This window comes from Pleurodeles waltl, chromosome 3_1 (genome assembly GCF_031143425.1).
Source record: "Pleurodeles waltl isolate 20211129_DDA chromosome 3_1, aPleWal1.hap1.20221129, whole genome shotgun sequence".
NCBI lineage: Eukaryota > Metazoa > Chordata > Amphibia > Caudata > Salamandridae > Pleurodeles > Pleurodeles waltl.
In genome coordinates, this window is record NC_090440.1 from 663717551 (window position 1) to 663744903 (window position 27353).

The following is a 27353-nucleotide window of genomic DNA, read 5'->3' on the forward strand; positions in this document are numbered from 1 at the left end:
GCTAATAGCTCTAACTCGAGTAAATGCGAGCCCCACTGCAGTGCAAATGCTTGTTGATAGAACAGCATGCCGCCTCATAGCAGGAAGAATTTATGACCCGTGTCAGTCTGCAATCGCCGGCTCTCCGCATAAATCCAAGGTAAAGAATTTGTAAAAATAATGCTGCAGCCACAACTGAATCGCGACCTCCTGGACGTCTGCACAACACAACTAAAAGAGGAGATCGTGAAAGGTGGGAGCTTTTCAACTTTTTGGAACGGGAACTGGGTGTAACGTAACGAGGAGTTAATGCCATTTCAATCGAAAGTGTATCTGGACAATCACAACACAGTCATCACTATTGACGACTGTAACAAACGTATTCTGCGAGCACTCACTCTTCTGCAAAGCCTGATTGATCCAGAAGTAAGAGAGCGCGAGGCTGGGACAGTCAGGTCCGTGACTTTATCGATGACTGGTTTTATAATCCGGAGTTATCCAGCCTAAACACGCTCGGCAATTCACACGATCTATAGTCACCTGGTGTTCCTTGTCCGTCAAGTTGAGGAGTGCTTAGAAACCTCTTCGTACTACGAGCTAAGTATGCTTGTAAATAAGTAGACAAGCATGCTGTGTTTGGTGGTTACTTGTTGAATGTCAAAAGAAGTGCCCCTCTGTTGCCATAGAAAATAACAGAGCTGGAAGTAAGAGCACGTGCAGCGATTTCCCTGTGGGTTAAATAATATTGCCGTTGTTACAAATGAAAACAGAACTGGATGCGTGTGAAAGCGGTATAATAAAAGATGGTGGTGGTTTAAAGCTGTTGGAAAGGCAGCACTCTGCTTTTCTCTACAGCATACGACCTTATGAGCTGGCAGCAATAAATTCCCCAGATGTCAGTGGCATCTTTCTTCTCAGTGGGTTAACTGAAAGATAATGAACCTTGCTATTTTCAGTTTGTTTTATAAATTTCGTTCCCCAGGATATGTTTGTGCGTTTTCATTTGTACGGATAGCCAAAGTGCTCAGCATACGCAGTCGGTCTTTTTCTATACGTATGGTTTCTATGCTGCAAGAAAATCCAGTGCAACACTTCACATTTCTTGTTAGACTGTTCTGCATAAACTATAAAATAACACGTGCTAACAGGGATGAGATGATGCACTCCTTTAGTGTAGGCAGTATATATAAACCTTCTGTATCTTCTTGCCCAAGTCCCACCCCTGTCATGCAATGGAATAGATTTCCCACAGTGGTGAGACAGCACAGAAGAAAAGGATTCTCCCGAAGAACAAACTCAGACAGAGTAAATTCTAGTCTGTGTGGGATCACTCAACACTTCACCATGTAGATGAAAGAGCACCAAACATCTGCATCAGAAAAGGCAAGTTTCTGCAACTTGTGTGGAGCAAACACGTTTTACAAACAGTTCAAGAACTATGAACCACGTTGGAGAGGAGGTCTGGCGACTGAGGACAGGCTCTCAAAACACTGCCGAATCATACCACCTACCAGAACTTGCAGATTAGTTATGTTGCCAGGCACGACTGTGCTGACCATTCCATCTGATTAATGGCTGCTGGACTGAGATTGTAAATCTAGAAATACCTCACAAAATTCGAGTACCTCAAACAAGACATATTAAGGCTGAATTCTCCAGAAATTCTCTTTGTGGCACAAAAGAATCTTCAAAATGTGTAAAAACGATGTTATGAGACGCACTCACTTGACTAGCATTCAATTGCCAGAATGACAGAATGGCAGTCCGGCTCTGAGTTTATTTGAAACTAAGGTGCTGATAAAACAAGGAAAACAGCAGATTGGAAAATGTCAATGTGGTGGAAATAAAATGGATCATCTATGCTGCAGTCTCTATTATTTTCATATGGGACTGAGAGCTTCAGAAAAATCTACTGACTGGAATTCTGATGAAAACTCCATACATTGGCAAGAAAGGAATGCTTACATGACCCCCAGGAGAATACTCTCAAACCAGAAAGCAAAAGGTTAACATTTATCTCGAAACTGATATCAAAGTTTAGAAGGGAAAAGGCATGGTAAGAATATTCCCACATATCCATTAGTGGAGGCATTTGATCGATTGGAAATTGATTGCAATTATTTTAGCAGCCAGATCATGATACACTTCGTACCCCATTCTACATAACTCCCTAAAATCCAGTCATTGCTGCCTCCAATGTATCCCTCTTTTGCCTCTTTTTTCGTGGTGAGATTCCTACTCAATTGGAAAACCTATCAGGCTACTACGTCATTTTTCATTCAAAGACTGCTGGCTCAACGCTCACAAAATCAGAAAAAGAAAGATAGTTGTACGGATTGCTAATATGTCACACACCTGTTGCAAGAAATTTAAGTGGGAATTATGAATTCTATAAAACACTAAGGCCCGTATTTATACTTTTTTTAGCGCCGCATTTGCGCCGCTTTTTGACGCAAAACGGCGCAAACCTACAAAATACAATGGTATTTTGCAAGTTTGCGCCGTTTTTGCGTCAAAAAACGACGCAAATGCGGCGCAAAAAAAGGATAACTCCATCAGTTATTTGTCCAATTGTTTTCACTGGAATACATTTCATACTCAACACAGCAGCTTGTCTTTGACTGCAAGCACTCATCCAAAAAGTGTGTGTGGTCCCCAGGCCACACAAGTACACGCTAGTCATGGTGTCCACATTGTTATATTACAGTCAAGGATTTACTTCCAGGCTACGGTACCAGACAACGAAAATAGTGTGGTCTACAAAGCACCTTTCCATAAATTGTACAGCAGTGCTCATAATCTTCACCACCAGCTCATACTCTGATACTAGTGTACACTATCAGATACACCCACTCTAGAGTTCACCATTGCCTATTCTGCAACACATACATTTGCGCTGATGGTCACCATTAAGCGAATCCTGTTCACTATTGTATACTGATGCTAGAGTTCACAATGAAATACTCCAGCACGTGTGCTCACGCGGGTGATCAATATGACACAGTATGTAATATAACACATCCCACATCATACACTTACATTTTTTTGTATGAAACGCTGCAACACATATACACTGATTCTCAATATGACACAATTCAGCAAACACACCCACATACTGTAACACCCATACTACTACTACTACTACTACTGTTCACTACCGCACACTCCACATAATATTAATGATAACCCCGTGGCAAATGTAACAGTACTAGAGGACATTAAATAACACTCCAACATCTTCATGCATGCAAACTCCTTCTATATCCAACTCCTGCAGATACCCTTACCCAAACATGGCATCCATATTCAAACAGTGGTGGTTCATGTTTCTGCTGACCTGTACACAGTGATCTTGCACACTTAGTGAAGGGTACTCACACATGTCATCCTTGTTGCGTGCATTGCGGGAAAGGTTTCGTATGAGACCAGTCAATGAGCGAAGCTGGTGGTTGTCAGCAGTGCGCACTCTGTCCAACACAGGGTTCAGGATGCGCTCTTGTTCCAGCGCCACTCTGCTCAGGACACTCGCCCACTGTGGAAAACAGATCACAAGGTATTAAATAGGCAGTGTGGATTATAGAGATATAGTTACAGGATATCCCAAAATATTGCAGGATCTTTTCAGCACTGCGTGTCTTGCCTGGTGAAAAAGGTCAGACCTGTCCCAATGCACACTGATTCTTCTCACTGCATGGTTTGTACTATAATGCCTCTCTACCTTTTCTCACCACAAGGTGTATGAGGAACCTACATCTTCCCACCGTGACCTTGTTGTCCGCTTTTCCTGCTGACTAGAGTCTTCCCAGAATTTTGGGTACCTTCACAAATCTAAGTGTAAGGATTTCCCTGCAGCCGGGACATACATACTCCTTGTATGTGACTAAGGTGGAACCAATCTCAGCAGCCTGTACCTAAGCACCTGTCAGGCACGACCCATATGTCACAGGTTAAGGCAAAACAATTTTCCTCCTCTCCCTGAGATCTCCAAAACACAAGGTCAGAGGTCGCACACAGTTCCCTAAATAGTGCACCAGTCTATTTGCACTAAGGTAACCCACCACCTTACTTTCCCACCCTTTGACCTCCCTACTGCTAGAAACGAGTATTTGAATGACTCTCCAGGTGTATCGTTTTACTATGCTCCACCAAGCTATTTCATTCACTTTAGATTGTGCTATCGTAGGGAGTGTTATAAAAGTGATACAAAGGAGTATCACATTCAGTTCTTATATTTATGGTGATGGTATGGAGCTGGTCAAAGCGGCAGTGAGGCCTTGGGAAGGAAGGACATTTGTAAGTAACAATAACAAGGTGTAGAAAGATTTGAATTTCAGCAGGTGCTTGTCAGATGTCATGCAAGGTCGACTCTTTTGTGTTAACATCCTGCTTTAAAGTAAGGTCATGCTTTGAAAGTGGTCTCGCACGAGTTCTATGTGCAATTTGAAGAAAAAGGGTTGTTACACGCACCACACACTGGGTCAGTGCACCCTATGCTGGGCTTCAGTGCTGAGAGAGTCTATAGTCTGCCCTTGTCATTTACCATTGCAAACCCTTGCCAGGGGTGGACAGGTTGTGCCTGCATAGATGAAATCTACACACACAAGTACCAACTTCTCAGATCCAAAAAAGGTCCTGCTCCCACACTCTGCTTTGTTATTGTGCTTCTAAATGACACTAAAATACTCCTTAAATCCAGCAGCCTAGACCAGCTAAATTACAGATTCTGACCTCCATTATCCATAGAAAACCAACTCCTGCATCCTGTCAATGCCTTATTGGGTGCTCATACCCCCTTTATTCCAGGGGTATACAAATAAATGTCACTCAAGGTAGTTCCAAGAGAATGGTCGACCAGCAATGGCATATGCACAGCAGTGATGAGATGTCCTGGCACCCTATGAGATGGCTCTATATTATTTTATGTTACTGCTGCTTTGAATAGCTCAGTATTCACCAATTTCTTGACCTCCTGACGCATTGTGCAGGCTTTAACCTTTGTTAATTCTTCCGGATAAGGTTCTCCACAGTCAGAATTTCTTTCCTGAACCACATTGGTGTGAGTGGGGAGTCTGGCCAGTCCAGGTTATCCCCGGGAGGCGCCCCATAAGATGGCGGTGAGCCCCTCTATAGTAATCCATGTGAAACTGGAGGATGTGTATAGGCTTGTCTGCATGTTGGTTTGCATTTGGGGTTTTGAGGTCTTCTAGATGACCACGAACAGCTGTCATCCTCCTGACACAGATTCCCCCTAGTGGAACTCTTTCAGGTAAAGAGGCAGTGCTTTCTTGTATGTTATTGTCAAAAGCATGGAAGTGTCATGGGAACACACACCTGTGCAAACTGTGATGAGGTCTTGAGTTTTTAAAGCAGAGTCTAGACACAGTAGGTGGAAAGGTGCAGTACGCAGGGCAATCACAAGGGGGAGCAGAGGGCACTTCAGGTCCCCATGCTGCTTGAGCAAAAGTTATTTATAGATTTTGAGATGAAAGCTAGCCTGCCATTTTCATTGGAAAAAGCAGCTTGCTTAGCTATCCCGCTAAATGGCACCAGAAGCCGTGTCTCCTCTTTTCCTAAAGTATGTTCATTTTATATTTAGAAAAAAACAGCATCTGCCAAAATGGAAGAAGTTTCCAAAAGGCATTGCATTACATTTTTGCCACGACTCACAACAACCTCTGACTAGCTTTGGCTAAGGCTACACCTTAAGTACCAAGAGAAGGCCCACTACTTGAATTCAATGTCTCTGTCCTTCAAAACTCCTAAGGATTTTAAGTAGTAAGTACTTCCTTGCCCTAACCTCTCCTTGCTTCCAATTCTATCTTCAACTGTGGACCAGTGGTAAATTACTATATAGATTCTATATGAGACGTCTCACTATAGAAATTGTGTGGATGGGTAAAAGGCAATCTCCTGCATCATAGGGAGCCACTCTGGTTTGCTCTTGTATCTTTCAAGATTTGTACTATGTTCTTTATGAGGTCCAGATTCCTCTCACCGACGCTCCTCACACCAAATTCTACTTCCTTCCATCTCAGGTTTCCTGCTGTCTCCTCCTGCCTTCTATTATCTTTTCTTCTCCCTTCCTCCATGCCAAAGAGACATCTATTGACAGTTACAAACAATGCTCTATATCGAGTACAATGACAATCTACCATTTTGCGGTCAGTCACTCAATCCACAAGCCTCCTTCATTCCCTCCCTCTCTCCCCTTCATTGCCTCTCCTCTGATCCCTCTGTTCCTTTTTTCATGTACACTTTAAGCACTTTCAGACAATAGGAGATGGCACAAAAGGATGTAGAAATAGCATACCATAATGTAATATGGATCTCAACAGGTTGATGAACCCTCACTCTACGGTCCTGAGGCATAGGTGATACCCCTGCATTTTAGGCTCCCTCACTATGCAGTAGTTGAATTTGAGTCCTTGGCCTTGTAGATCCCTTTGAGTATGATACTTTCAACATTGACACCTCCCTAGGAATTCACCCCACTCTGAGGGTCCAACCTGCATATAAGTCCCATCCTGTAGTTTCCCTCTGAGTCTGTGAGACACATTCTCATCCCCCTCTCGCTCTCTCTCTCTCTCCAGACCTCTCTTCTACTCCCACCCAGAGTCTGAGTATCACTCACCCTGCGATCCCCGGCAGTGATGTTCTGCAGTGCTCCAGCAGCTGCCTCTGTGGTGTGCTTGTTAAGTTCACACTTCTGCAGGACGCGATTGTAGAGGCCCAGAATCTGCGGGTTCCAGAGCCACTCCATGCCCTTGGGATCCTTTGATACTTCAGTGAAGGTGGCCATGTCTGTGTTCATATACTGCTGCAGGGAGGAGAGAAACAGAGCTTTGAAATCCATCTTCCTGTACCAGGGCTTCATTACTCACTTACCAACTGCGTATGAAACCTAGGGCCTCTCTCACAAATGGGACTCACTTCCCATCTCCCACAGCTAGGGCTTTAGCACCCATCTATCACAGCTAGAAACTCACCCTCCTTCTACCACTCACAGGGATTAGTTGCCCATCTACCACGGACAGAACTTCATTAACAAACTACTACTGCCTAGTTTTCAATGCTGCACCACAACCAAGACTTCAACATACCACATACCACACCTTTGGGCTTAATCGCACATTTACAACAGCAAGGGTTAAACCATCAAACAGTCAGGGCTTTACCACCCATCTACAATGCCTAGGGCGTCACCAACCATCTGACAATGCCACAAGGCCTTATTCATTGATGTGTCACATCCAGGGTTTCATCATCAGTGTACCAGAGCCAAGACTTTATCAGCAATGTGCCACAGCTAGGGCTTTGCCACCCATCTACTGCTCCGCCCCATCAAATGGAGCTCTTTTCATTTCTGCCTACTTACATTTAGTTAGTGTCTTCAATGGCTTAGTCCTAGGGTCATGCCTCTTCTCCATTTAATCCACCCCACTGAGTAACTTCACCATCTCATTCACCTCTGTCCAGAAGATATAGACAATATCTCCTAATTTCCATAACACTCCCACATCTTCAGATTCATATCTCCGCCATAAAGCAATTTGCCATTGGATGGTCCTTTGCTCACTCTTACTGAACTCTGCCAAAGAAGGGATCTGCTCCCTAAATTCCCATCTCCCAAAACTCTATCCAACTATATCACCGCAACATCCACCCATAACACCCTTATCAGTCGGCCAGAAACCTTTTTAAATGTGGTGCATCACATAGCTGAAATGATTCAAATCCACCACCACCCACCATAAGTACAAACCACCCCACCTACCACCGCGCACAACCTAATTAACTTGTGCGTCATGAGCAATATGGACAACTTCAAGCTTTGTCAACCTTGTCTAGCCCAAATGTGATTACATTTCCCAGACGAGCCCTCTTTAATCTCCCTACTGTCCCTGCCAAATGCAGATCAGAAGGCAGGACTCTACTTAAGCCACAAACCCTAGCCAATAAAGCGGTCTATGGCACTACTCCAACATTCCTTGGGCATAGCCTAACCCGAAAAATCCCAGCCCAAAACCTCCTTTCTTCAAAACCACTTCCCACTGCCACTGGTGTCTGATCTTTCTGCCTGCTGATATTCCTCCACTGGAACATATGCCCTACTGACATACATGCCACCTGCCCCTGCCTCTGCTCAATGTCTTGCTAAAGGTTCAGTTCTCATTCTGGAAAACCATAATCTCATGTCCTGCCCACTCCATACTTTTTACTTCTTCTGCCCAGCTTGCAACCCTGCTCGTAATCTTGAAAATCAACCCTCCCTGCAGTAATGTAAAGAATATGAGATAAGGAAAATGTCACTTACCCAGTGTACATCTGTTCGTGGCATTAGTTGCTGCAGATTCACATGCTGTGCATAGTCCGCCGTCTGGTGTTGGGCTCGGAGTGTTACAAGTTGTTTTTCTTCGAAGAAGTCTTTTCGAGTCACGAGACCGAGGGACTCCTCCTACTTTGGTTCCATTGCGCATGGGCGTCGACTCCATCTTAGATTGTTTTCCCCGCAGAGGGTGAGGTAGGAGTTGTGTATGCTAGTAATAGTGCCCATGCAATGGAATGAATACGTATGTACAAACTGAAGGTTGAAATAATATATTTACAAATGTACAAATGTTGAAGATCTACTTCCAAACGACTACAGGCTCCCGGGGAGGCGGGTGGGCGCATGTGAATCTGCAGCGACTAATGCCACGAACAGATGTACACTGGGTAATTGACATTTTCCGTTCGGTGGCATGTGTAGCTGCAGATACTCATGCTGTGCATAGACTAGTAAGCAGTTATCTCCCCAAAAGCGGTGGTTCAGCCTGTAGGAGTGGAAGTAGTTTGAAATAAAGTTCTTAGTACGGCTTGACCTACTGTGGCTTGTTGTGCAGATAACACATCTACACAGTAGTGTTTAGTAAATGTATGAGGCGTAGACCATGTTGCTGCCTTACATATTTCGTTCATTGGAATATTTCCTAGAAAGGCCATAGTAGCACCTTTCTTTCTGGTTGAGTGTGCCTTTGGTGTAATAGGCAGCTCTCTCTTTGCTTTAAGATAGCAGGTTTGGATGCACCTAACTATCCATCTGGCAATACCTTGTTTTGAAATTGGATTTCCTGTATGAGGTTTTTGAAAGGCAATAAATAGTTGTTTTGTCTTTCTAAATACTTTTGTTCTGTCAATGTAGTACATTAGTGCTCTTTTGATGTCTAATGTATGTAGTGCTCTTTCAGCTATTGAATCTGGCTGTGGGAAGAACACTGGTAATTCTACTGTTTGATTTAAGTGGAACGGTGAGATAACCTTTGGTAAGAATTTTGGATTTGTTCTTAGAACTACTTTATTCTTGTGTATTTGAATAAATGGTTCTTGTATGGTAAAGGCCTGTATTTCACTTACTCTTCTTAGAGATGTGATGGCAATGAGAAATGCAACTTTCCACGTTAAGTATTGCATTTCACAAGAATGCATGGGTTCGAAAGGTGGACCCATGAGCCTTGTTAAGACAATGTTGAGGTTCCATGAAGGAACAGGTGGTGTTCTTTGTGGTATAATTCTTTTTAGGCCTTCCATAAACGCTTTAATGACAGGTATTCTAAACAGGGAAGTTGAATGAGTAATCTGCAGGTAAGCAGATATTGCGGCGAGATGTATCTTTATGGAAGAGAAAGCTAGATTTGATTTTTGCAAATGTAGTAAATATCCTACTACATCTTTTGGAGATGCATGCAATGGTTGAATTTGATTATTATGGCAGTAATAAACAAATCTTTTCCATTTACTTGCATAGCAGTGTCTAGTGGAAGGTTTTCTAGCTTGTTTTATGACCTCCATACATTCTTCTGTGAGGTCTAAGTGTCCAAATTCTAGGATTTCAGGAGCCAAATTGCTAGATTCAGCGATGCTGGGTTTGGATGCCTGATCTGTTGTTTGTGTTGTGTTAACAGATCTGGTTTGTTGGGTAGTTTGACATGAGGTACTACTGACAGGTCTAGTAGTGTCGTATACCAAGGTTGTCTTGCCCATGTTGGTGCTATTAGTATGAGTTTGAGTTTGTTTTGACTCAATCTGTTTACTAGATATGGAAGGAGAGGGAGAGGGGGAAAAGCGTACGCAAATATCCCTGACCAATTCATCCATAGAGCATTGCCTTGGGAGTGCCGGTGTGGGTACCTGGATGCGAAGTTTTGGCATTTTGCATTTTCTTTTGTTGCAAATAGATCTATTTGAGGTGTTCCCCAAATTTGAAAGTAAGTGTTTAGTATTTGGGGGTGAATTTCCCATTCGTGGACTTGTTGGTGATCCCGAGAGAGATTGTCTGCTAGCTGGTTCTGGATCCCTGGAATAAATTGTGCTATTAGGCGAATATGGTTGTGAATTGCCCAATGCCATTTTTTTGTGTTAGGAGACACAACTGTGTCGAGTGTGTCCCCCCCTGTTTGTTTAAATAATACATTGTCATCATGTTGTCTGCTTTGACAAGAATGTATTTGTGGGTTATCATGGGTTGAAATGCTTTCAACGCTAGAAATACTGCTAACAGTTCTAAGTGATTTATGTGGAACTTTCATTGATGAATGTCCCATTGTCCTTGGATGCTGTGTTGATTGAGGTGAGCTCCCCACCCTGTCATGGAAGCATCCGTTGTTATAACGTATGTTGGCACTGGGTCTTGGAAAGGCCGCCCTTTGTTTAAATTTGTACTGTTCCACCATAGAAGCGAGATGTATGTTTGGCGGTCTATCAACACCAGATCTAGAACTTGACCCTGTGCTTGTGACCATTGTGATGCTAGGCACTGTTGTAAGGGCCGCATGTACAACCTTGCGTATGGGACAATGGCTATGCATGAAGACATCATGCCCAGGAGTTTTAATACTATTTTTGCTTGTATCTTTTGTGTTGGATACATGGCCTGTATTACTTTGTGAAATGTTTGAACCCTTTGTGGACTTGGAGTGGCTATCCCTTTTGTTGTGTTGATTGTCGCTCCTAAGTATTGCTGTGTCTGACACGGCAAAAGGTGTGACTTTGCATAGTTGATGGAGAAACCCAGCTTGTGAAGGGTTTGTATAACATAATTTGTGTGATGTGAACACTTTGTTAGCGTGTTGGTCTTGATTAACCAGTCGTCTAAGTAAGGGAACACGTGTATTTGCTGCCTTCTGATATGTGCAGCTACTACTGCTAGGCATTTTGTAAAGACTCTTGGCGCAGTTGTTATTCCGAATGGCAACACTTTGAATTGGTAATGTATTCCGTTGAATACGAACCTTAGGTATTTCCTGTGCGAAGGATGTATTGGTATACGGAAATACGCATCTTTTAGATCTAATGTTGTCATGTAGTCTTGCTGTTTGAGCAGTGGGATTACGTCTTGTAGTGTGACCATGTGAAAGTGGTCTGATTTGATGTAGGTGTTTAGTGTTCTGAGATCTAGTATTGGTCTTAGAGTTTTGTCTTTTTTTCGGTATGAGAAAGTACAGTGAGTAAACTCCTGTGTTCTTTTGTCGACCTGGTACTAATTCTATTGCGTCCTTTGCAGTAATGCTTGAACTTCTAGTCCTAGAAGGTCTATATGCTGTTTTGACATATTGTGTGTTTTCGGTGGGACGTTTGGAGGGAGTTGGAGAAATTCTATGCAATAACCATGTTGGATAATTGCTAAGACCCAAGTGTCTGTTGTTATTCCCTCCCAAGATTTGTAGAACTGGCTTAGTCTTCCCCCCACTGGTGTTGTGTGAAGGGGTTGTGTGACTTGTGAGTCACTGTTTATTTTGAGGGGTTTTGCGACCCTTAAATTTTCCCCTGTTTCTTGGGAATTGGCCCCCTCTGTATTGTCCCCGAAAACCTCCCCTTTGATATTGTCCCTGGTAGGTAGGTGGTCTTGTTTGTGAGGTGCTGGTTTCTGTGGGTTGACCTCGAAACCCTCCCCTAAAAGTTGTTTTACGAAATGTGCCAAATGTGCCTCTGCCCTGCGGGGAGTAGAGTGCGCCCATGGCTTTGGCTGTGTCAGTGTCCTTTTTAAATTTTTCAACTGCGGTGTCCACCTCCGGCCCAAACAATTGTTGTTCATTAAACGGCATATTGAGCACAGCCTGTTGGATTTTGGGTTTGAACCCAGATGTGCGCAGCCATGCGTGCCTCCTTATGGTGACTGCAGTATTTATTGTTCTTGTAGCTGTATCCGCTGCATCCATAGAAGACCGTATCTGGTTGTTAGAGATACTTTGTCCCTCTTCCACCACCTGTTGCGCTCGGTTTTGGAACTCTTTGGGGAGGTGTTCGATGAAATGTTGCATCTCATCCCAATGAGCCCTGTCGTATCTCGCTAGGAGTGCTTGCGAGTTGGCGATGCGCCACTGATTTGCCGCTTGTGCTGCAACCCTTTTTCCCGCTGCATCAAATTTGCGGCTCTCCTTGTCTGGAGGTGGTGCGTCGCCTGATGTATGCGAGTTGGCTCTCTTACGAGCTGCTCCCACAACTACTGAATCTGGTGCCAGTTGTGATGTAATAAAAACAGGGTCTGTGGGCGGTGCCTTGTATTTTTTCTCCACCCTTGGAGTTATGGCTCTGCTTTTAACTGGCTCCTGAAATATCTGTTTAGAGTGCCTTAGCATTCCTGGGAGCATGGGAAGCTTTGATAATGGCTATGGGTGGAGGACAGGGTGTTAAAGAGGAAGTCATCCTCAATAGGCTCCGAATGTAGCGATACATTATGAAATTCGGCTGCCCTAGCTACCACCTGTGCATATGATGTACTGTCCTCAGGTGGTGAGGGTTTAGTTGGGTACGACTCCGGGCTATTGTCCGATACTGGAGAGTCGTAGAGGTCCCGTGCATCCGGATCATCCTGGCTCATGGTGGTATGAGCTGGTGAGTGTGGTGGAGTTTGTGCCGGTGATGCATGAGCTGACGGTGGTGGAGAGGGTGGTGGAGTTACCTTCTTTACCACCTTTGCTTGCGGTTGCTTGTCTCCTTGCTGGAAGTCAAGTTTCCTTTTCCTTTTGATTGGGGGAAGAGTGCTGATCTTCCCTGTATCTTTTTGGATAAAGATCCGCTTTTGCGTGTGATCTGGTTCTATTGTTTGTAATTCCTCCTCAAATCTGTGTTTTTTTAGTTGAGAGGACAGTCCTTGTTCCTCTGAGTAGGAACCGGTTTTCGGTTCGGTTGCCGGGTGTTTCGGCACCGAAACCGTGTCTCTGGATTTTTTCGGCTCCGACAAGATCTTTCTTCTTTTCGGTGTCGTGCCCTGTCGGTGCCGACCATCTTCGGTGCCGCTGTCTCTGTGCCGAGCAACTTCGGTGCCGCTGTCTCGGTGTCGACCCCTTTCTGCACCACTCTCTCGGTCCCGAGATTGCTGCGTGCCTGTGTCTCGACCTGAGTCGGACGACTTCGACACCAGCTCGCCCTTTTTCGGTGCCGATGGACGGTCACCTACTTTCCGGGTTAAGCCATGGCCTGTTGGCGGTGGCGTCCCCTGGGCTTTGTCAGTTTTATCTTGTGATGTTTGTTTCGACGTCTTACTCACGGTTGGTTGTTCTTCGACGTCGAATTCTTCGGAATCCGACTCGTGGATGGAGAAAGTTTCTTCTTCCTCCTCCTCGAACCGTTGTTGTCCTGTCGGCGTGGACGCCATCTGCAACCTCCTGGCTCTTCGGTCTCTGAGCGTTTTTCTCGACCGAAACGCGCGACAGGCCTCGCACGTGTCCTCCTTGTGCTCGGGGGACAGGCACAAGTTACAGACCAAATGTTGATCCGTATAAGGATATTTATTATGGCATTTAGGACAGAATCGGAACGGGGACCGTTCCATCAGTCTCGATGTTGCACGCGGTCGGGCCGACCAGGCCCCGACGGGGGATCGAAATTACCCCGAAGGGCTACCGGAGCTCTTCAAGATTCGGTGTCGATTTGTTCTAACTAACCCGATTCCGAACGAAACAATACCGACAAATTTTTCTGAGATTCTGACTAACTTTCCGACCCGAAACACGGAGCGAAAAGGAACACGTCCGAACCCGATGGCGGAAAAAAAACAATCTAAGATGGAGTCGACGCCCATGCGCAATGGAACCAAAGTAGGAGGAGTCCCTCGGTCTCGTGACTCGAAAAGACTTCTTCGAAGAAAAACAACTTGTAACACTCCGAGCCCAACACCAGACGGCGGACTATGCACAGCATGTGTATCTGCAGCTACACATGCCACCGAACATGTATGTAATGTCATGTTATTAATTTGTCATACCTTCCATCATTTTACTACATATGGCTCTAAATGTACTCACAAAAAATGTAATTGTCTTCACATTTCTAGAAACGTTTCCATACAAAAACAAAATACCACTACCATGGACGGGGCTTCAACCCACATCTAATACAAACAGGGCTTCCTCACTTACCTCCCCAGCCATTGCTTCACAATTATTTACCACCCTCAATTACATAGCTTTATTAATCATTGCTTTATCAATCACGGGGCTTCTTCGGGCATTTACCAGTCTCTGACCAGACTTCATTGAGCATTTTGACCAGGGTCTACGACATAGAGTCACTAAGTCTTTATCACTGCCAGTAAGTGGGATTAATGAAATTTACCAGTCAGTGGCAGGGATTAATCAAATATTTACCAGTCTGTGATAAGGTTTTAATGCTTTGTTTTGGCATAAATGCCCCTGTATTTATGCCACCCAAACCCTGCAGCAGTGTAGTAATTCCCTGTATGTTGGTACCTAGTGGTCACCGTGCCCAATGCTCACACCTCCCCTCAGGATTCCCCCTTACCTCTTTCAGCTTTTTACTCTGCGGGGTGAAGCAGCCCACCACCTCTCCTGACGAGGGGTTGGCCTGGTTCTTGCGCTGACCCTCGAGGCGCAGCAGAGCGGAAGGTGGCATCTCGTCATATAGGCGGTAGGACAGATTCCGCAGCACACACACCGCATTCTCTACACTCTGTGTGAGAATAAAATGAGAGTAAGGAAAATGTGCATCAAGAGGGAGAGATAGAGCAAGAAGGAGAGCGATAAAAGAGAAAGTGAAATTGAGACATCAAGATAAAGAGAGAAAGAATTTAATAAGAGAGAAAATCTAATGAAAAGTGAAAAAATAGGGTAACAAATTGGAAAGCAAAGAAATGGGCTAAGAGCGGGATGGAATTTAAAAACAGTGTGAGGTACAGCACAAGGGAGACAAACGGAGGAAATTGAATGAAAGAGAAAAAAGATGTAACAGAAATCAGAAAAGGAGGCAATAAAATGGAAAGGAAGTCACTGAGAATGGGACAACATCATGTACAGAAAAAGAGCAATGGGCAAGTGGGGCAAAATGAGAGGCAAAGCAAAAAAGTGCAGAAATGGGTAATGAGATGGAGGGCAAGAAGGAGGTTACAGATTAGGAGGCAGAGGGAAAAGCATAATGGAACAAAAGAAGAAGTCTAGAAAAAGGGACAAGGAGGAACAGTAGTTAAATGGCATTGAGGATGAAAAACAGAATCATAGTGAGGGAGAAAAGAAGACATGTAACAGTCAAAAGCAAAAGGTAGAGTGTGGAAATAGTCAGCGAGGGGACAACGAAAAAGGATGTGAGGAAACAATGCATTGGGGGAAAGTAAGAAAATAGAAAAGTTTGGAAAGTGAAAATGGGACGAATGAGATGAAAAGGTAGAAAAACTGGCAGCAAAATAGAGAGAAGACGAAAATGAGAGAGAAGTGAGAAAACGAGTAATGAGTAAGGGCAGTGCAGTAGAGAGAGGGTATAATGTGAAGAAGTGTGTTAAAATGAGGAAAAAGGAGAAATAAAAGTTGAAAATAGGAGAAATGAAGAGATGAGAGAACAAGTAGAAAAGGGACAATGAGAGAGATTGATAAAGAGGGGAAATAAAAGAAAAACAGATAAAAAGGAAGAGTGAACAAGGGGGTGAAGAGGTAGAACAAGAAAGTGTGGAAAAGGTGAAAAGGGCCAATGAGATTCAGAAGAAGAAAGTGAGCCCCTATGAGAGACAACTAGCTCTAATCAGAGACCACTGGCCAAGTAAGGAGGTCGTAGACAAGAACGTAAGAAAATAGGCAAAGTTGAAGAAAAGAAAAAGGGATGCGACAGACAGTGAAAAAATGAATGTTGATTGTGGAAAAAAGGTAAAGGAAAGGGTAAAATAACAACAACAAAAAATTAAGTCATCGGAAATCCTTAAAGACTTTGTGGTTCCCAAACTAAGGATCAGATTTAGAGTTTGACGGATGGGGTTACTCCATCACAAACATGGCGGATATCCCGTCCGCCATGTTACGAGTCCATTATAGCCTGTGGACATCGTAATACGGCAGACAGGATATCCGTCACGTTCGTGACGGAGTAACCCATCTGCCAAACTCTAAATCAGGCCCTAAGTCGCATAATGAATGTGCTGTATTGCTTTTACTAGGAGGCCAAGTCATGAAGAGTAGCACTGTATAGGAAGGGCAATGCAGTTTTGAGATTTTGTGACCACTATTTATTCCACGTAATTATGGATTTGCCATACATGCCACATATTCCACCATGTTCTGCATTATTTGTAAATTCAGAATGTTCCTAGCCCAAGTGAAGCACAAGTTACTAATGGCTATGCAAAGATTAACCAGCTCGTTTAGTGGTTACGTTTCAGATGTCGAGTGCAGCATTCATCTATGATGTGAAACTTCTACCTAGATAGCATTATTGGCCGCAGTCAATTGACTTGGGAATTGCTGTTTTTGTCTGCAGCACAAAAAAAATTGAAATATACAAATATAATTCAAGTAGGATGGAAATAATTAGAAAATCTTTATTTGAAGCTGAAGCAATTTTTCAATAGGACTGGTGCATTTGTATACTTTTTGTCTTCACTTAATATACTCTGTTATTTTTGTATTTTGCTCAGTTTCATTTTGTATCAGTGTGTGTCAAAATGAAAGATACAGAGATAAGACCACGGATTGTGCTGAATTATATAGCAATGTTTGGTCTTTCTTATCGCATAATTTACTTAACGCCGCTGCATGACTGCATTAGGCCTGTCTGTCAGTAAACTTAACAAAAGAAAACACAGCACGGACAGTGGTGATTAGAGGATAAAACAAGAGGCTGAGCATGTCATCTCAATGCTACGATTTTTCCCTTTCTCTACCGGTTTTGACCTCATCAAAGGACAGTAGCCTGTAATAACAGCCTAAGTGAATGTGAACTAGGGGCCAGATGTAGCAAGGGTTTTGCGACTCGCAAACGGCGAAAAACGCCGTTTGCGAGTCGCAAAAGCCGCTCCGCTATGCAGAAATGCATTTTGCGAGTCGGATCCGACTCGCAAAATGCATTTGCGACTCGCAAATAGGAAGGGGTGTTCCCTTCCTATTTGCGACTCGCAATGCTATGCAATTTCATTTGCAACCGCGATCGCAGTTACCTTCCCCTTTGTGAATGATCACAAAAACAATTTTTCAGAGCAGGCAGTGGTCCTATGGACTACTGCCTGCTCTGAAAAATACCGAAACAAAAGTTTTTTTTTTTTTTTTCTAAGTGCAGCTCGTTTTCCTTTAAGGAAAACGGGCTGCAGATAGAAAAAAAAAAAACTGCTTTATTAAAAAGCAGTCACGGACATGGTGGTCTGCTGTCTCCAGCAGGCCACCATCCCCGTGAGTGCCCATACTCGCAATGGGGTCGCAAACTGCGACCCACCTCATAAATATTTATGAGGTGGGTCTTTGCGACCCCATTGCGAGTTGCAGAAGGTGTCTGAGACACCTTTCTGCATAGCAAATTGCAACTTGCAATTTGCGAGTCGCACGGACTCGCAAATTGCAAGTCGCAATTTGCTTTTTTGCTACATCTGGCCCTAGGCTTCTTAAAAACTAAAGGCTTTGAAAACAGACACACCGTAATTTGACTGTGAGCATCGTATGTCTTAGTCTGCATCTCTACTCCCCACTTGCACTTTGCTCTCCTTTCTGAATCCCTCTCTGCCATCTAGATCCATGTCTAACTCTCCCAACCTTACCCCTTAGCTCCCTCTCCTCCCCCAACATTTCTTTTTCACTCAGTCAACTCTTGCTCTCTCCCGCGTTTCCTTCCCTGTCCACTTTTCACAAATCGGTGTACCATTCTTCCTCTCGCAAGCACTATATTTTAGTTGTTTTTTATGACGTATTTATAGAGTGCACTCGTACCAGAGGGCTTCATGTAGCTGTCTGGCAGCTGAAACTCTGGGACATAGAGCCATCACGCTGACCTGGAAATAGTAGCGCCATTAGTAAACAAGGATTTGCAATGCAATGGGTCTCGCGTTTGCTCGTTAGAGCTATTAGCATTGTAAATTCTTGCCACATTAATTGAAAATGAAAAGTAAAACAGTTGACATAAGCAAGGCAATTCAAAGGGTCACGGTCACCATGAGCATGAGCGCAAAGGAGAGACACAAAAGGAAAAAGAAGTTTGCTCGCAGTGACACGTATCGGCAAACGTGCACTTATCCATGTAACGGGGTGGATGGCCAAGGCGGTAACAAAACTGCCCTAAGGAGGGACAAACATAAAGCATTTACCACTGATAAAGGATTTTTGAAAGGCAAGCCAATGAATGAGTGATAGTGATGGGTGTGCAGTGGGTGTGGTTAAAAGCCCACCAATAGATTACAACACATCAGAGCGCTTGTGCACTCAACTGAAAAGCATGAATGCAAGATGGTTGTTCTATGGAAGATGAAGCGAGAGGAAGTCAAAAGCTGTCGAGATTGAACTCCACATGAGTAGGCTTCAGTCCAAAACATTGTGTAACTGTCGTACACCGAGCAGGCAACTACTAGCTGACCGAAGGATCAGTGTCAGCACTTTCCATTGGGATTTATTCATCAAAAATCATGGGCAATGCCTAGGTGACCTCTGTAGACCACACAAAGATTTAAAACACCTTGTCAAGCCGACAGCCAGTAGAAGTGTGTAAGCCCAGAGGAGACCTGCTGGTGGTAGGCAGTGCCGGTCGCTAGCTACATGCTGAGGTGGGCTTAAACAGAAGCCATTACAAAATCTACTACTAAAGTGAAAATTGACAGGCCAGTGACAAGGCTTATTTAGAGCATAGTGAGTAAGCAGCAAAAACTGCTGAACCAAACCACGACATTTAGAGATTATTGTTGGGTCTGTGTTCCTTTTTTTCTTTTATTTTGCTGAAGTGGCCCATGCTTTCATTGCAGGAACTGCTTAGACAGACAAAATAACTACAATGGCCACCATAACACTGAAAATGGAATAAATGGATGCCCCCAACATGCAGGGAGTTATCTCCCCAAGTGTCAGGATACTTTTACAATTTTCTTGCCAAGGTTTAGAAAGGCTGGATAAAATGCAGCAGTTAGGGCATGAAACAGCCTGGACAAGGCATCCGCGGAACCTTCCAACACTATGTTCACCAACAGGGGTTTGTTTGCAGATGGCAAAGCCAACTTCAGTCCTGCCGTTATATCCATATCCTATGAATGGAGGGTGGGGTCAGGAGGGAGAGCGATGCATGAGGTAGGCAAGCGGAACAGCCCCACTTTGGCAGCCTACGCGTCACCACTCACTTTTAAATTAGGATCTATGCTGTGTTAGCACAAAAATAGCAATACTCATTTTAAAATATGAAGTTTTTAGTGGCATACTTTTACAAGTACACATATACTGTAGAGAAGGTCAAACATCAGATCTTCATTAACGAGGAAGCCTAGTTCTTTGTACTGTAGAGACTGAGCACAATCTATGTGCCTCAGGTCAAAGGTCATTGGCTCACAGGAATTTGTTCCCACAAAAGATTACCTCAGGTGTGCTGCTGTTGTTCAAAATTATGGAAGTTGTGTTGCTTCCCTTCAGTGATGGCTGGAAGACACGATGTTAACGTTTCTGCCTCTGTGGGATAGACAGATTCTTTTTGCAGAAAGATCTGAATCTCATCGGCTCTCCTCCCCAGCTCTTTCTCTTCCTTTTGTTCTGTTTTCATTCTACCCATATTTGTTCTCTGCAGATCCCATTCCTTGCCTTCCCTATCTCAAAACTTAATATATCCTCTGGCTGCTGTCCCTAGTGTTCTCTCTCTTACTCTCTCCCTCCTTCTCACTGCACCCTCCATTCCCTCTCTGTCACTGTCCCTCCTCCCTATCCATCTCTCAGGCTTTATATGTACACTTAGGGTGTAGAAGAGAAGCAGAGCTTGCCAGAGTCTGTTGCAGTTTAAGACTTGCCATCAGCCTGGGGGCTTTCAGTGTGCCAGGGAGCTCACCGCTGCCAGACTCAGATCTACAGAAATCACATGTCGTTTAGAAAACCACAAGATTTTGTATGCGAACCATGAAGTAATTGTTTTCAAACATAATCAAATTATTTTATTTATAAAGGCACCTCTCTCTTCTTTTTTGGAAACAAATTGTTTATTTAACGCTGTTGTTTGTACGTCTCGCCTAGAGACAGTTTTTTTTCAAGTTGTGCAGCTTCTTTAAAAAAATTTGTACTTTCGCTTTTTTTTTTTTTTTTTTACGTACTGTTCCATGATTAGAGCCTGCCATCTTGGAATGATAAATATAAACAAAATGGCCGCCTCGATATGACGCATGCGTGGTAACAATGCGTACACGCGTGCAGTGATTCTTGGACCACCACAGCATCTTGAGGCACACTTGATGCATTCGCAAAACATTTTGGTAAAGCAAAAATGTCTGCATTGGTTTCTAAAAGGCAAGACCTGTTGGCTTTGCCAATGTTTGGTTAAAAACTCCTGCTTTCATTTCCGAACAAGTGTGGCATTGGCCAGGAACTGGAAATTGACTGGTGTCATACTGATATCAACTTCCTTCTACCTTGCCTCTGTGCTTTACGAATCAGAAAGGAGGAATTAAGTGCTAAAGATAAGGTGAAAAAAATGAATTGCTCCTACTGTTGGTCACTTTGAACATAAAATCAATTTTATTCCCCTCCTATCTGCTGCAAACAGATGGTTTTATAACTGTTTAAATTCTTATATATTTAATTTTTTGTGAATCTGAATTGGAATTTTTAAAGTGCAAACAGTTATCCCGTAATGTGTGTCCTGGCGCTGAGCATACCAGCTGACATTGCAGCAAACTTTAAGCTAAAACAACCAAAGCTTTATTTATTTCCTGAATGATAGGTTTGTATAGTACTTGTAGAGGCAGAGTTTCGAGCTTCAGTAACATGGTAAAAGAATGGGCTGCCTCCCATGCTTGTCTCCTTAAACTGATATTCCTCCAGTAGTTCCTTCGTAGCTGATCGACAGAACGCTGGGCAACTAGGGTTTCAGATAGGATTTAAAAGTTGACAGACCTTTGCCTATGAAAGATCTATGAAAAATACATATAGCTTTGACAATAAATAACTCCCTTCTGGGTGGGCAGCCAATGCAACACCTTTAATCCCTGCTTAACTGAAAGGAATCTTGGAAAATTCAGTAATAGTCTTGCTGCGTATTCTGAATCATATACAGAATGTTTTAAAGGACCGAGACTGTTAAAGTAGCCATGGCGGGAGCATATCATTGCCTGAGTTACCGTTTTTCGATATACTGAAGGACAGGTAAGGCCCCATGAAGCAGGCGAATAATAAAAAACAGCTAGAGCTAAAATTATTAATCTGTAATTTCAAGCTTTTAGCTCATTCCATTGTTGTTGGTAACTGGACCAATTCTTTTGGCCATGAACATGAGTTCCAAATATGAGGACCTCAGTCTTCTCTCCATTCAACATTAGAGAGTTGATCATTCACTTGGCTAACTGTGCAAGGCAAGACTGAAAGACTTCAGTAACAGATTGTGAATCCTCATTAAAGGAGATAACAATCTGAGTGTCGTCTGCATAGGAAAATATATTGTAGCAAAAAGATCTTATTAATACAGCCAACAGAGCTAGACACAAAGACAGTAAGGTTGGGGTCAAGGTCGAGCCTTGTGAAACTCCTCTTTTTATAGGGTGTGCACTTGACAGATACAAATCTAGTTTCACAATTTAGGAGTGCTGTTCCAAAAAGGAAGTAAACTATTCCCTGTCCTTGTCCCGAATTGTATTTTGAGACAAGCAATTCAATAACACAGATGTGAGATTGTGTCAAATGCAGCTATTTGTTCTAACATGATAAGCACTGCCTTGTGACCTTGATCCAGTGAGCTATGCAGAGCTTCCATAGCTGTAATTTAGCTCTGATTCAGTACTGGTTTGGGTCGAAGCCGGACTGAGATATATCAAATAAATCATTTGATTATATATATAAAATCTGTTACATACTTGCTTCTTCAACAATCTTTGCTGGGAGCGCTAAGCAGGATGTTGGTCTAAAGTTACTGTGGATCCACATCCTGCGTACCTGTAAAAGGAATACAATACCGTGTTCCACTCTATTGGAACTAAGGCTTAAGCGAGGGATTCATTAGACACATCAGTTAAGTCAGGAGTTATAGTTTTAGCTGCCTTGTGTAGCACAGGAGGTGCACCGAAGTTTGTATGCAATAAGTGTCTAATGGAGCACCCACGTTTGTATGCAATACGTGTTTACTAATGTCTCTTTAGACATTAAATCAAACTGTGTCAGAGTAGTGTCAGAGTTTCCAGATTGAGCAATATCTGCTCCTTGCACGAAATTAGCTGAAATTACCTAATTTTGTTTTAAAGTCAACAAATCACCACATGGTCTCTGCAAAGGTGCACCAGCTGCCGACAGAGAAGGTGGACTACATGGATTATATACTATTGAGAATACCTGCTGCAATGAATGACGTGCCTTCTCAACTCCGTTTGCAAAGTATTTCACTTTAGCTAATTTTAGTGTCTTGAGACTCGTTAATACACAGACTATCTGTTAAGCTAGTTCTTCTCTAGGTCTTTGAAGTCTTGTTTGTTTACAGCTTTAACTAGTTTCTCTGTATAACATGGTGCAGGTGATTTAGATCTCGAAAACCGTTTATTGTTTGCAAGTGACAATGTGCCCATTATTTCTTTAAGCCCATCATTATATCTCTTCAATTTTCCATCCATGCTTACCATCAACTCGTTTGATTGCATTGTGGATCTATCCTTTTCTGTGTCAAAAGTAATTTCTATTTCGTTATCTAATGCTTCAGTAGAGATTTCATTTCAGGGACAAAGTGCTCTGAGATTATTTACAGGGAGGAAAGTCCTCATCAAGGTTGGTCTTTTTATAATAAAGGGCACCTCCTTATGGTTAGACCAAGGCACCGCAGTAGGCTGTAAAATATTTATCAGAGGCTGTTCAGATGCAAAAATAGCAACAGGAATACGACCATCTCCATAAACTGATCTTTCTTCCTTCAAAGGCAAACCACACATATTCAAATACTCTGAACATTATGTTGCATCTGAGTTGATCTTCAAACCAAAGGTTAAAATGACCCAGTGTAAGAAACTTCAGAGCTTCTAAAATTGACGGCAAAGAAACTCAACAAGTTTAAATCCAAATGATCTGCTAATTCCTGGTGGGCTATATAAAAAAGTATCTTAAGTTAAAAGGAAGCCATTTGTTGATATTTTAAAACTTGGGATCTCTGCCACTTTAAAGTTAACGTTCGCAAAGGGGTCCAGATTCCAGCATTTTTTTTGTAAATTATTTTAAGGCCGCCACCCCTTTTATCCAGGCAATCTCTTCGAAATATAGAGCATTTGGAGGAAAAAGCTAATGTCAGGTCAGGAGGTGTCTAGCAACCATGTTTCAGTGGCAAAAACTATAGGCCCGTATTTATACTTTTTTTTAGCGCCGCATTTGCGCTGCTTTTTGACGCAAAACGGCGCAAACCTACAAAATACAATGGCATTTTGCAAGTTTGCGCCGTTTTTTGCGTCAAAAAACGACGCAAATGCGGCGCAAAAAAAGTATAAATACGGGCCTATATGTGGATTATACTCCTCCAAGTAGAGTGCAAGAATTACAATATGCATAGATAGAGAATGTTCATTATTTAGCATACAATTCAAAGAGCTCTCTGACATATATTGGCCCCATACTGGGTATATCTGACAAAGCTAAGCCACTGTCCCATACAGAGATAGCTGATAATACTACAGGATCTACCTGCAACAATTCTGATTTACACTGCCTCTTAGTGTATGCTAGTGGTTGTCTTCTAAATCTCATCAAGTCCACCCTTGAATATCATAAATGAGCGGTGTGGGATACAGGATCTCTGGCACTTCCGCATAGTGGATGGGTGTAGATGGGCTTGTTTTGGCGAGCCTGCTGCGTGTATCCACACAGCATTTGGGCTGTTCCCTGAATTATTTAGGGAGCTCTGCATGTTGACTAAACGCAAAGTAATTGAAAAAATATTCTGAGCTTGCTGTTCGCTGATTTATTTAGGAAGCTCTGCGTGTTGACTAAACCCAATGCAATTGAAAAAATATTCTGAATACATATGAATGCTACACTGGTGGTCAGCTCGAATTCAGATGAATATACCTGAACAAAACCACTTAACACCCGCCAGCTAGACAAATGCCTAATAAAAAGGTAACCTATAAAAACAACACCAGGCAAATCGAGTGCCTTTATTATGCAGACACAATCAGCTGAGCATTATAACAGCTGCACAGTTCAGAGTGCAACCATTCAAATTTGAGATTAAAATACCTAAACACACAATTACAATTCAACACAGTTCATTAGCAAAATAAAGTGTCAAGTCCAGTCATGTGCTGCGTGGACAAGCAATGTAGCGATTCACACAGGGAGCTCTGCACCTTGCTTCGAGCATGTGGTCTCGTGGGCTCTAAAGAACCTTCCTAAAATGTCGGCTAATCCCAATGTAATGGAAAAAACACTCTTGAGCACGCCTTGGTGCTACAGTGGTGGCCAGTTTGAAATCAGGCAAGTCTACCTGAACTGGACGTCTTAGCACCCATCAGCTAGAAAAATGTCTAATAAAAAGGCAAACCTATAGAAACTGCTCAAGATTAATAAAGATTAATGAAGTGCCTTTATTATGTACACAGTATCCGCCAAGCATTATAGTAGCCCCACATTTAAGAGTGCAACCATTCAAATTCGAGATTAAATTATCTAAAAACACAGTTCGAATTTAATGGCAAAATAAAGTACCAAGTGCTGTCATATGTTGTTTCAGTTGTTTCTAGTATCACTGTAAACCCCTCTAACGCCCCTAGGTGCAGTACGCGTTATATCAAACTGCAAATGAATAACGCAAAATTAAATAAATAAGAAGAGAAGGAACAAGAGAGTACGTTTTACAGAAGAAGCTAGCACAAGAGGAGGAAGAGCAGGAGAGCTGACAGATGAAGATGAGCAGGAAACAGACAAGCAAGGAGACGGGAAGGGGAGAGCAGAGAGGAAATGGAGACCAAAACGTTGAGGAATTAAAGAATAAGCAGCTGGGGCTGCATTATGATGTGCTTGTTAGGCACAGAGCACAGCACCCATTTTATGCACCTGCAGGGCATAAACCGAAATCATTTAACCAGTTATATATCTGAGTTAGTGCTTTATTTTCAGAAAGCACAGCTGGGAAACAGAGTGAGGTGTGCCTCTTTTTGTTTCTGAGTTGTGCTGTCTGAAAATAAAGCACTAACTCAGAGAAATATTAAGTTAAATTAATTCACTAAACGCAATGCAGGTGCACAAAACATGCGCTCAACTCTGTGCTGCTTGTGATATGGCCCCAGAAGTCAAACTCTTCGAGGGCACTTTGGAAGAGCGCCCCCCCCAACATGGGGGGAGCGCGGCCCCTTAGGGGTCTGGGACGCCGGGGGCCAGACCCTCCGCACTAGTTGTGCGCGGGCTGACCAGTTACTTCCGCCTGCACGCCTCGCGAGGTGTGTAGGAGGAAGTAACGCCTTGGGAGACACATTGGGCCAACGTTGTGGCCATTCCGGTTTGGGCCACCGCGCCCCAGTGAGGGGCTTATAAGCGCCCCCCCCCCCCAGAAGGCTAGGCCTTCTTCTTTGCGGCGCGGCGGCCCAGACTGACGGAGTCACTTTGTTGACCCACCCACCCTCTCCCTAGTATTAGGCGGAAGAAGAGGTACTAAAGTAACCTGAAGCAACAGAGGGGTCCCCAAGGGTGGGGTCCCCAAGGGTGGGGCCCCGGTATAACAACAGAGATGGGATCCTGAAGTCCTGGACCAACCTGCTGATGTACACACCAGATTGGGGGTAGGGAGCCCAGATCACTGGGGTGGTCACGGGGCTCATGCCCTGGGCCGCCCCGTTACACCCCTTGGCTGATTGGTGTTTGGCAAGGGGGCGGAACCCTGAACATGTGGGCAAGGAACAGAGGAAGCAGGGGTACCGCCCCCCCTAGGGATACAGGTGACGTCCAGTTCCTGTGTGGTCCAAAGGTGGTTCAGGACCGGAAGGGATCCTGTCAAAATGATTTATGGTTACAGATGTAAATTGTACTAATTCTTTTGATATTAATTTTGGATTTGCAGTGAAAAGTTTATTGGAGCGATTTATCGAAAATGATTAATGTTTTTGAATTTAATTAAAGTAAATAAAATAAATACTTCTTCCAACGAAATGAGGTGTCGGTCTGTGTATGACCGGTGTCGGGGCAAGGGCCTGCTGGCGGCTTCCGAGTCCTATGGTTGTGTGCCCCATCTGTGATATAGATCGCTCTGCGATCATTTGCCACTGGCGAGATCAAGAGAGGGTGATCCCTCATTTACACTGGGCCACAGCCCCGGGCATGTGAGGAAACACTTTGCATCTGCACCAGCACCACATTACAAATGCTGGCCCGGAAGCAAAGATGCCACCAGGATGAGGACTGGCTATGAACCACAAAGAGGTGGAGCACAGTCAGTGAGTTCCCCAAGGGCATCCTTTGAAAGGTGGTAAGTGACCACCAGGTATCCTCCTTTCAAACGGAAGCTGGATTGCCACTTGCGCAGTGAAAGAGGCACCAGAAGCTTCAAACTGCTAGTTTGACTTTCACTAATGTGATATCCCCAATGTTGGCACAGGTTCATGGCAGCGCTGAGGACTGGGCATTTACTGGAATAGGGGGCTGTCCTGGTCTGCACCTGGCACACCCTGCTAAAGGTGCACTGTGGCACAAACTGGGACAGTGTGCCCTATGTGTAAGGCTGGTCCTGGTACAAGCAGTATTGCTGTTGGCACACAATTCTATACATGTGGTACCGCTAGTGCAGGCAGCACCGCTGCTATCACACACGGTGTGACTCAATAATGCCTGAAGAGCGAGTCCTATGTAGGGCCAGGGGCAACAATGATTGTACAAGATCGCTGCCTTTAGTGCCCAGTTAAATTGTGCTGAATCACGTGATTAAATAATCCTGGGATGGGTACTAACGCCTCCTGCACTCGAGATGTGTTTTTGAAAAAGACCTCCCACCTCACGGTGAGCATG

General features: G+C 43.6%; 1 protein-coding gene across 4 annotated transcripts in view; it reads right to left on the bottom strand.

Moving 5' to 3' along the window:
- PKP3 (plakophilin 3) overlaps window positions 1–27353 on the bottom strand; it is a 176923-nt gene that overhangs the window by 21478 nt on the left and 128092 nt on the right. For all 4 annotated transcript variants that reach the window (XM_069223196.1, XM_069223200.1, XM_069223199.1 and 1 more), the window contains 3 exons: window positions 14758–14925; window positions 6611–6796; window positions 3358–3511 (listed from right to left, as the gene is read on the bottom strand). In XM_069223196.1, the coding sequence (XP_069079297.1) occupies window positions 3358–3511; window positions 6611–6796; window positions 14758–14925 (508 nt within the window). The remainder of the gene's footprint in view (window positions 1–3357; window positions 3512–6610; window positions 6797–14757; window positions 14926–27353) is intronic.